This window comes from Sceloporus occidentalis, unplaced genomic scaffold (assembly GCF_023333645.1).
Source record: "Sceloporus occidentalis isolate IW3139 unplaced genomic scaffold, rSceOcc1.0.p SCAF_1, whole genome shotgun sequence".
NCBI lineage: Eukaryota > Metazoa > Chordata > Lepidosauria > Squamata > Phrynosomatidae > Sceloporus > Sceloporus occidentalis.
The window spans coordinates 91386914-91398255 of NW_028316981.1; the positions used below are offsets into that span (position 1 = coordinate 91386914).

Consider the following 11342-nt stretch of genomic DNA (forward strand, 5'->3'; position numbering starts at 1 on the left):
GCGACCGAGCCCAGGACGTGGCACGCCGACGTCCTGGGCTCTTTCATGGCCCTTCCAGCCCCAGATCTCTCTCTTCGGAGGGAGGTCTGGGGCTGAAAGGGCCACGATCGAGCCCAGGACGTGGCACGCTGACGTCCTGGGCTCTTTCCTGGCCCTTCCAGCCCCAGATCTCTCTCTTCGGAGGGAAGTCTGGGGCTGGAAGGGCCGCGAGCGAGCCCAGGACCCGGCATGCCACCGAGAGAAGGCTGGGAGAAGGAGTCAGACGCGTGCATCTCTGGCTCCTTCCCTCCAGTGCCATTTTCTGCCTTCCCGCTGTCTCCGAGAGACAGCGGGAGGTCCGAAAATGGCAGGGAGAAGGAGGAACAGGCATGCGCATGCCTGTTTTTCCTTCCCCTGGTCCCCGTGCCCGGTGAAACGGCCCAGAGTGCCACTTCCAGCACGCGTGCCATAGGTTCGCCATCACAGATCTAGTGTATCTAGAAGGCATTTTGATAGGGTGTAATGAACCACATGCTCCCAGTTCCTGAAAAACATGTAATGAGAGAAGGCAGCTAAGCATAAGATGAAAGAGCCCAGCACTTGACAGACAAAGAGAGCTTCAGATGAAGCTGCCCTGACTTTCCCAGTTCCAGACTTGGTCAGGGGCCTTAATGGAAAAGAACAATACATTCTAACTTAACCACAGAGCTATGTGTTTATGTGTGTGTGCGTGTCCATACTTGAGAGAGAGAAAGGTTTGAGTGTTACACGTAAAGTTTTCAGCCTACATTTTTCTCGAAACGTCTCATTGCTTTGAAGTGAATGGGTTAAGAGTTCCCTGTAAATGCATAAGCAGGAAATCCATTAAATGCTCTCTCATGTTTGAAGTTTGCAGCTCTCTGTGGTAAAGACCTTGGTAATTAACTATTCTTGTATGTTCCTCCTGTATGCTTAGATCTCCGTCAGTGGACCTGCTCTATGCTCCTTTGATGATCTGTCTGTTAAATGTAGGGTGTGTGGTTGAATGCCTTCTCTAAGAAGACCTGCCTGTCTTGGGCATTTAGTATAGAGTGAAAATCTGCTTTTGGGAAACAGACTGATTTGTAGACATAAATTTCTATCAAGTGCTTTTGCTGTGGGAAGAGTTGTCCTTACTGTTTTAGTTTGACTTTGTCTTTCTGTTGCTCCAGGTGACTTTCTTCAGAAAGAAAATAGGGGTATTTTTAGTTTAAGCCAAGAACCTCTTCATCACTAGCGGAGTGTGAAGTTCTGCTGATGTACGTAGTGTGGCAGACCTCATGCCAGACTCGCCTTTAAGCCACCCCTTTGTGTTGTGGATGAACAGGGAGCTTGCTTGTGTAAAGGAGTACTGGCCACCTCCTTACCCAAGCATGTAAAAAACACATTTACTGGTTCATGCCTAATATCCCAATAGGATTCTGGAAACAGTTCCATCCCTGTTGTACACAGAGAGACATGAGCTTCTGTGAAGCTTTTCAGACTTCTTTCTGATTCATACTTAGCTTTGGAAAATGTTTATCTGTGCTTGAAAATAATAACTAGGATTGTGGAAGCAAGAGCAGTCTGTATCCATATTCAGGTGTGTTACTTGCAGATAAATGACACTCTCAATACAGTTTCAAAAGTGATGAAGCTAGATCTGCCTTGCTGCTCATTTCCCAAGCAGTTGCGAGGCACATCTACTTCCATTCATTCATGGGGCTCTTTGCTTGTCCTTACTCTTCTTCAAGTCAAGTACTTACAGCTCTGATTTGCCAGTTGCAGATATTGCTGTATTTTGTCCTGGTGCTTTGGAGTTATCAAAAAAAGGGAGAGTCATCTTTGTCTTTAGTCTTTTTTATGTTTCTTATGCTTTACTCAAGAACAGAAGGCAGTGGTATTGTCATGAAGGAAAGGACTGTGTGCTTTTCAAAACTTCTTTTTGTAGATAGCACCTGTATTCTTGTTCCAAAGGCCATAACTTCTCTCCTCCTGAACTGCATTTTAAATAATTGCATATAGAAGGCTGGGGGGGGGGGGGGGAATGGATGTGGTCTTTGAAAATCCATCTGTTCATTAAATGCCCTTGAGCAATTAATTGAAAGGGCTTTTTAAAAAAAAAAAAAAAAACCTTATCTATGCAGCGTCATCCTTCCCAGAATTTGTTCTCGCATTCAAAATGCACAATCACTTCTTATTTCTCCAGTTTGGTAGAGCTGAACAGAAAACTGCTTTCACCATGGGGATGGATAATTGTGCTTCTTACTTATATTCATTCAAATGCAGTGGAGTGCTTAATTTGCAAGAGCAATCAAACAATCAATCTGTAATTGGTTGTTTGCGCACTTAGAGTTGCCTCTTTCCAAATGAGCTTTCTTTGGGAGGAGGACCACCTGTTGGAAATAGACATCTTGATAAATGCATTCTTGGTGGGGTACTTTTATATGCTAACAGATCCCCTCTGTGAATCTCTGCAGTCACTGTTGGTTTCTTTTGCACAGATTTTTCTTCCGTAGTGGCAACATTGAACACCCCGAAGACAAACTCTTCAACACTACAGTGGAAGTCTTACCCTTTGATGTAAGTGTGCTGAGCTTCTGGTAGGAGAGAATAGAAGGAATTTTCCTGAAGCCTCTGAATAATGATTGCAGCCCCTAGTTCTGATTCTTGGATCCGCATGGAAAGAGTTTGCAAAATAATGCTCACAACTAGGCGAAGTTATTTGGGAAGAGGGGTCTGAATCCTACTGTTAGTCCCAGCAAACAATAGCTTGCCTACAGTGATCTGGGTGCACTCTTTGAGGATCTGCCCTCTGACTTTCTCAGCAGTCATTACAGCAGGGCATTTAGAGTGGTAGCTCCTCTGGTAGGGAGGACTATTTCCCTTGAAATTGGACATGTTCCAACTATTCTTACTTGTCTTTGCCTGTGAAATACATACTTATTTCTGCTAGCCTTCCATGTTTAGTCCAACTAACATCTATTGCTTGGAACACATGAAGAGTGTATGTTAATTTGTATGTCATATATTTGTATTCTGTGAATATTTTAATACTTTATTTATGTATACTGGTGTGAAATTTTAGGATCTAAGCAATATATAAATGCTTGTATATTAAGTAAAGTAAACCCATTGACTCCATGGAATTTTTATCTATGTGTTGATTCACTATTCAGTAGTTGATTCACTGGGTCCACTCTACTTGAGGGTTAACCAATCAGATTCAGGCTTTGGACTGCAGCGCCTACGTTGAGATCCGTCAGGGTAATGTAAATTTCTGCCAGTGGAGCTATGTTATACAACTCTTATACTGAATGCCAGTGTAGCACAACATATGTGGGTCAATGGCTGACCCATTGTGCAATTTCAGTGAGCAGTATGCAGAAGCAATGTGTATTCCCATGCCATTCTTTGTACTTTAATGTATTACCACACACGCAATAGTCCTACACATGCAATTCTGCTTATGCCATCACCAACTGGATATTGCTGTAGCATGTTATTATTATTTTTTAAAACACTCTGCATGAATTTCACAACATATGCCTCTTAAGGTAACTCACAGGATGCCAGCCCTAGAGTCCCCTATCCATACCAGCTAGGTGATTTTGAAACTTGAAATCTAGAAAAAAGTAACTTTTCCAGTCTCTGGCCATCTTCTGAGAATAGGTGCTGAATTCATAGTTCCATAGTTCATGTGATTCACATAGTTTATTCCAAAATCTAGAAGCAGGCCTGCTTAGTCATTCTCTATTTAAAGCATGTAGCCTGTGGCAGGAAAAGGCATCCAAGCCTGATTCTTACAAGGTATACTTTAATAGACATTTTCATGGGTCCTGGAAAGGAGTCACAAAAGGCTTCTAACAACCCTGCTTGTTAGAGTAATGCTCCATTTCTGAAAACATCAGTATTGCCTTGGTGCTTTTATGGTCATAGTGGTTCAAGCTGTACCCACAGCAGGCCTCCTAAATCTTTGTGGCTGGCTTTTTGCAAATATTGTCTGTTTTCTTGCACAGAGTCTCCAGTCAGATAAGGAAGCCCTGCAGGAGGGAAGAGCAACAGCATTCAAGTACCACAGGACATCTGACGGCTACATACAGATAGGTAAATTGTTGGTTCAAGGCAAATAGTAACCTGCTGGTCATGGGGAATGCACTGTGTATGTTCCTGTTTGGATAACACAATTGCATGGAGTGTGGTAGTACAGGAGGTTTGAAGACAGAACCAGTTTATTCTGCATTAATTAGTATTCTCCTCTATCCCCGTGCTGGAATTTAGATCTGGAATTTAGAGTGGAAGTCATTCACTTAGAAAACACCCTCCACCAAATGATTCCCATCCTCCAGTAAATGCTAAAAATATGCTTATGTCCTAATCATTGTATATTCACAGTGGTAGATTTCCCCCCTCCATAATGTGCTGATACAAATGTTGGCACCATAGTGATTTGAACAAATCTGAAGGACAAAATGGCAGCCTGTTTTGCAGCCAAATTTTACATAATTTGGGAGGTGTGGAAATGACTCAAAAGTGATGCTTAGGTTTTGATCTTAACTACCTTTAATGAAGAAATAAGTACCATTGAAATCAGTAGAGCCAAATCAGTGACCAGAGTTCACAAAGGCGATTACGAATGTGTAACGTAGAGTTACACATTTGAGACTAGTTTTATTCACGATCTCTACATATTTACTAGTTTAAGGAATTTGTAGGGACCATGAAAGTCCGTCCCCCAGTCTTCACTTACTGGACAGCAAATGGGGATCTGTTCTCCTATAGATATGAAAGCAGCTGATTAACATTTCCACCACCCCTTTTGTGAGCAGTCTCTAGTGCGAAGGGTAATTGAGACAAGGACCCTACTTCTGACTGTCACATCAGAGATCATTCACAAGAGGGTGTGAGAAGGGGAACAGATCTCTGTTATTCATAGCAGTTACTGCCTGGTAAGTGACAATGGGGGGGGGGCCTCGGGCTGGGAGACATTATGTAGCTACATAACTAAAGTGGTTATGCATTCATAACTTAGTAAATTCCAGCTGAACTCTGTAGGACTGAAGGTATCCCAGCCAGTAAAAAAAACCTGGATTTTTGTCTGCATCACCTGGGTGATTGCAATGTTATCATCCCCTTGTTCTTGCCTTCACGGTGGCAAAGAATTGGCCAGTAAATGGTTACAAGTTGTGTGTTTGCATCATCAGGGAAAGAGAGCATAAGAACTTTTTCTCTAAGCTTTTTCCACATGTGTCAGAAGGCAGTCATTTCCTGATGCCCTCGTTCTGGTTGGCTGGCTGGTCATCTGTGAGGGTGGTGGTGCTTTGTGTATTGTGTGCATGGCAGGGGGTTGGACGTCATGGCCCTTGAGATCTCTTCCAACTCTATGCTTCTATTATTCTTTACACTAGGGGGAACTCTGGAATGTTTGTGCCAGCCTGCCTGGTCCCAGTAACAGGGTTCTGGGAAAAGAGGATGATATAAGGGGAGATCTTTTATATTTCAAGAAGTTTCCAAATCTTCAGTACAGTGGGCTTTTGGTATCCTCTGGGGTTTGCTTTCAGGATCCCCCACTGGATACCAAAATCTGTGGATGCTCAAGTACCATTAAATAAAATAACATAGTAAAAAGTGGTTTTTTGTGGGGTTTTCAGGCTATGTGGCCATGTTCTAGAAGAGTTTCTTCCTGACCTTTCACCAGCATCTGTGGCTGGCATCTTCAGAGAATGCCAGCCACAGATGCTGGTGAAACATCAGGAAGAAACTCTTCTAGAACATGGCCACATAGCCCAAAAAACCCACAAAAAACTATGGATGCTGGCCATGAAAGCCTTCAACTTCATAATAAAAAGTTGCCCGTTATATAAAATGGCAAAATCAAGCTTTGCTTTGTGGAATTTATTTTTTAATGTTTTCAAGTCATGGATGGTTGAATCTGTGGATAAAGAATTCATGGATACGGAGAGATGACAGTAGTTAAAACCTAAGATGACCCCGTCCTGAGGTTTTGCTGGCCAGTTTCCTTCCTCTGAGGCAGAAACAGTGTGACTTGCCCAGAGTCACTCCTCAGTGGGTTTTCATGGCTAAATTAGATTCAAAGCCTGGTCTCTAGGAGTCCTGGTCCAACACTCAAACTACTATGGCATGCTGGCCTCACTTCAGTCCTCATTAGGCAGGTATTAGTTTGTGTTGTTTTTTTGGTGGCAGGCATCTTTCTCCCACCATTAGTAAGGTTTTATATGCTGTTGCTGAAAACATTGGATGGATGTCATGCCTGTTGATGCTTCCCATTTTTGAATGGATTTTGCTGTTTTTGCTACACATGGATGGTCAATGGTGAGGAATATGTGTATAGGTGTGTCTAAAATGTTAAATATAACAATACAGTATCTGATGAAGCAGTGCCACCTATTGGACAGTTGAGACTTTGCAAAACACCTCCTGCCCCATAACTCTCTTCTAAGCTTTGCTTTTTGAAGGTGGTGGTGGTGTTTACCTGCAAGTCATTTCTTACTTATGACGATCCTAAGGTCATGGGTGGTTTGGGATTTTTAAAAAACAATTTCCCCAAGATTTGTCCAGAGGCGATTTGTCCAGCATTATGGAAAACCAGATACAGTTCATTCTGATATATAAACCTAATTAAAAAGGTAAAGGTTTCCCCTTTGATATGATGAATGAAACTATGTGCGAAAGGGATCTGGGAGTCCAAGTAGACCACAAATTAAACATGAGTCAACAGTGCGATGCGGCAGCTATAATAAGGCCAATGCGGTTTTAGGCTGGATCAATAGAGGTATAGTGTCTAGATCAAGGGAAGTAATAGTGCCACCATATTCTGCTCAGGTCAGGCCACACCTGGAATATTGTGTCCGGTTCTGAGCACCACAATTTAAAAATGATGTGGAGAAACTGGAGCATGTCCAAAGGAGGGCGACTAAAATGGTGAAGGGTCTGGAAACCATGGTCTATGAGGAATGTCTTAGGGAGCTGGGGATGTTTAGCCTGGAGAAGAGAAGGTTAAGGGGTGATCCCTGTTTAAATACTTGCAGGGATGTCATATTGAGGAGGGAGCCAACTTGTTTTCTGCTGCTCCAGAGACTAGGACCCGGAGCAATGGATGCAAGCTACAGCAAAAGAGATTCCACCTCAACATTAGGAGGAACTTCCTGACAGTAAGGGCTGTCTGACAGTGGAACACATTCCTTCCTCAGAGTGTAGTGGAGTCTCCTTCCCTGGAGGTCTTTAAACAGAGGCTGGATGGCCATCTGTCAGGGATGCTTTGATTTAGATTTCCTGCATAGCAGAATGGGGTTGGACTTTGCGTCTAACTTTGCATCTAGAAGAAAAAGAAGAATCTCCGTGCTTTTCTTGCAACGATTGAAGGACGCTACAGAGGGAGCTCCGTTTCCTTGATGATTAATGAGCGCTTCCAGTGTTCAGACAGAGAGGCTCATTTCCCCTTTTAGCAACTTTTGGAGGGCGATTTCCCAGCGATGCAGGCAGGTGTGAAAATCTTCACTGTTACCATCCCACCAAAATGGTACCTATTTATTTACTTGCACATTTACATACTTTTGAACCACTAGGTTGACAGAACCTAGGACTAGTGATGGGAGCTGACTTTGCCACACAGAGCCTGAGTCTCGAACTGCTGACCTTGCAGTCATCAGAATCGGTGTCTTAACTATTAAGCCACCACATGCCTAAATATAATTAAAGTAATCATCATATCAAAAAGAACAGCTGGATTGAAAACAATTTTTAAAGCTCCCTCTCTTTGCTCAATTCAAAGAAATCTTCACCAACCAGTCAGTGGCGAAAAGGGCTGCCTGAATAAAAGATTACTTGCCTGCCAGTAGAACAGAAGGCCAACAGGATAGAGACTAGGCTAGCCTCTCTTCCAGACTTTGGCCACAGTCACCATTTCCTTTCTTTTGTTTTCAATTGATGTAGCTGCATGTCTTTTTGGTCTCATACCATTCTGGCTTTCATTTTGCTGGCAGGTTCCCTTCAGAAATCTCCTGTATGTAGTGTTGAAAGCAAAGGCATTCTCTCTCATGCTATAACTGTGGCCGAAATTACGATACTGTTTCCCAGGATGGTCCAGACTGTGGCTGTTCTTCAGGTTTTAATAAAAGCCACATCCTTCCTGTTGCACAATATTATGTTTCCCCATTTAGAAACCTTGATATGGCGGAGGGGGGGATGCAGATTGTACCTCATTTACAAGACCTGTTGTACTGTTGCATAACTCGTGGAAATGATGAAATCAGTGTGTGAATGACTCAGAAGGTAGAACTGCACAGGGAAGCCCAAACCCAGCAGAATGCCTTCAGTCTACACAGCTCTACAGAGCTAGTTGAAAGCTGTGTTGATTACAGGGCATGTGCCACAGGTCACACAAACATTCCAATATGCCACACACATGCATCAGCATCACCATGGAATTCTTGCCCTAAATATTTGGGGGGTGGATGAGTAGCCTCAGCAGTGTGACATAGTAAACTCATGACTTGAAAAACTAGTTTTGGGATTTCACAAGTTTAGTTTAGTTGGAGATTCTATTAATTGGGCCAGCATACGGAGTGATGTTTAGTATAAACAGCTAGAGTCAAGCATGTTTCAAATGTAATCTGAAAGAAGAAGGACTCTATCCTAGCCAGCTCCAAATGTTGACTTTTCTTAAAGAGGGCAATGGTAGCTTACATACCACAGGTATTAACCATGACTCACTGACTTGTACATTGTAAACAACAGGCAAAGGCATCTGAGTAAGCATTTGGAATTTCTATTGGCTTTGTATAAGGAGGTCTCTGAGGCTTCCTTGTGTGTTTTCCTCCCAGTTCCACAATGCTCTGAGGTGCTCCTTACAACGTATGGGCACATTTCCCCGCCCCACTTGCCCCAGTTCTCTTCACAGTCTTGAAGAGGTCTCAGCTTCAAACTGGAACTCCACTGGCCATGCTGACTGAAGGATTCTAGGAACCGCAGTACAAAAAAACAAGTTTGTCATCCTCTGGGAATGGCCTATTTCAGTGGACTGCAATAGTATTGCTGTCATACAGAGGACCTGAGATCTGTTTTGAAGCCACCTTCTCTGTTACCCCTACAGGCTCCTTCTCAAAAGGCATTGCTGAAGGAGAAGTAGACCCTTCCTTTGGGCCCCTGGAAGCAATTCGACTGACCATCCAGACTGACTCTCCTGTATGGATCATCTTGAGCGAGGTGATGTCCCTTGTGATTTTTTTTATCTTGAGGACCAGCTTCTTAAGGGTACTTACAGCTGCAGTATTATTTTCTCCAGTAGTTTTCTCCAGACAGAGCATGTTGTAAGATTTTCCTAGCACCAAAACCAACAGAAAATGGGAATCTGCCAGAAGTATTATCTTCTGGATATGAGTGCTCTCTCATCCTTCTTTCAAATAACAAAACTGCATGTCTGGATCCAGGATTGACAGCGTATTTCTGGGTGTCAGGAAAGGCCAGCAAATGCAGTTGTATTGCCAAGCAGGTAGGAATGAGGAGTTCTTTTGAGATTCCCCCCATGCCCCAATAATCTGGCTGGTTTTGGATATTATGCTCCTTAACTTGGATGGTAGACCAGTGCATCATTTTCTTCCCACAAAGCCATCTTCAGCTTGGAGGGGCCCTTGGTAGAGCTCCCATGGAATGCTCTCTCCTGACAAGATGCTAGTCCAGCTGCAGTCTTACCTGGCAGTGGTAACTGTGAACTGCCATTAGAAGTCCCCATTTAGAAGTGCTTGAAACAGTAGTGCTTTGGAGCAAAGCAGGACAGCTAAAGTGGTGGCTCAAAGCTGCCACTCTTCAGGGTCTTGAGGAGATGTCAGTGGCACATGCCATGCAAGGTCTCAGCACTAGTCTTGGTTGACCTCAGGAATCTACACAGTCAAGTGGAACTTTAATCATTGGCCTGGTGTAGTTCTTCAGATGGTCATCTGTGAAATCACCCATCCTCCCTTTAGGTTGTGTTTTGCACATGTTCCCTCATTGTGCTGCTATACGACGTCCAATTGGAATGGAGAGAAAAGAGCAGGAATGCTAGGGATATATATAGAGAGAGGGAGGGACAGAAATGTTCTCTAGCATGTCTGGGGAGTCCATGGCTTTCCCACTAGCTTTGGCCACTGCTTTTTCTAACTAGGGCTGATGGGCATCCACCAACATCTGGAGAGTCAGTTCTCCAGGCCTGTAGCACAAACAACATGATGCAGACATGCTAAATGCTGATAATTTCTTTCTGAAAACTGATGTTTTTTCAGATATTCCTGAAGAAAGCTGATTGAACTTGAAGATACAGAGAGCGATGCACAAAGTCGCTATCAGCTCTTCCCCTTTTCTTCCACTCTTCTATGAAACTGCAGATGGGGCAGAATATGAGCAGCTAACTCCTCACGCAAAGGTGCTTTCAAAGGGCACCTGACTGCTCCACAAACAGGAAGAAGAAGCTGGCAGTGAAACTTGGCAGGGCCTTGGAGTTTCCTGACCACACTTTCTAGGAGAAGAGAAGCAATTTTTCCCCCAACACATCGGTGCTGGACTGAACTAAAAAGCAGCAGCAGCACTGGGGCTGGCCTGTTGTGTACTCAGCTGCCTTTGCAGCTGTAAAAAAAGAACTATGGAGATGAATGTTCTGTGTAAAAGATTTACTTCTTTAGTCCCTCGAGCAAGGACCAGGGGATTTCCACGCCTCCCCCCTGCCCCAACCCACCTCACCTCAGTGTTGATGCCTGAATGTATCATCTAAGGGTGCATTTAGAAATACGGGTTTAAGGAGTGTGAAGGACAAGCGAGAGGGCAACTTGACTGTCAAGCTGTTATAAGCTGTGGTGAAGCCCTGAGGTATACTGTGAGAAGCAGCCACCTCCAGCCAACCTCTTGTGTAAGTAAAAGCAGTTGCTCCAGGCCCCTCCCGAGGATTAAATATGTAGGGTGACTGGTCAGAGGTGGGGGAAGAGGATGCCAGGTGGAGACAACAGAATGGCAGGGAACTAATAATACCACACTGTGCCTGCCAGGGTGGTACATGCCCCCATCATACAATACAGTTCATGTTGAAGTCACCAGTGTCTTTATGCCTTGAGAACAAGTGCAGAGTCCATCCTTTTAAATCCATATCTCTGTTATTTACTGGTTGGTGTAAGTTTTGAAGAAAAACAAACATGTAGGCCAGTTTTCAAACGGTAGGGATTAGAGTGTAATTTTAAAAACAAAAAACAAAAAAACCCAATGTCTCTAGCTATACACTGGAATGCATTATACTACTTTAATGTGCTGTATTTTTTATTATTGGATACATTTGATTTTTTCAAGTATATCTATATAAAATATATATTAAAATGTGCACT

The 11342-nt window shown here is 43.4% G+C and overlaps 1 protein-coding gene across 1 annotated transcript in view; it reads left to right on the top strand.

Moving 5' to 3' along the window:
* Positions 1-11246, top strand: part of MGAT4B (alpha-1,3-mannosyl-glycoprotein 4-beta-N-acetylglucosaminyltransferase B) — a 121630-nt gene extending 110384 nt beyond the window's left edge. Inside the window, exons 12-15 of the mRNA XM_089528969.1 lie at positions 2481-2559; positions 3996-4083; positions 9089-9201; positions 10257-11246. Coding sequence (XP_089385095.1) covers positions 2481-2559; positions 3996-4083; positions 9089-9201; positions 10257-10280 — 304 coding nt within the window. The 3' untranslated portion in view covers positions 10281-11246. The remainder of the gene's footprint in view (positions 1-2480; positions 2560-3995; positions 4084-9088; positions 9202-10256) is intronic.
* Positions 11247-11342: the final 96 nt, after the last annotated feature.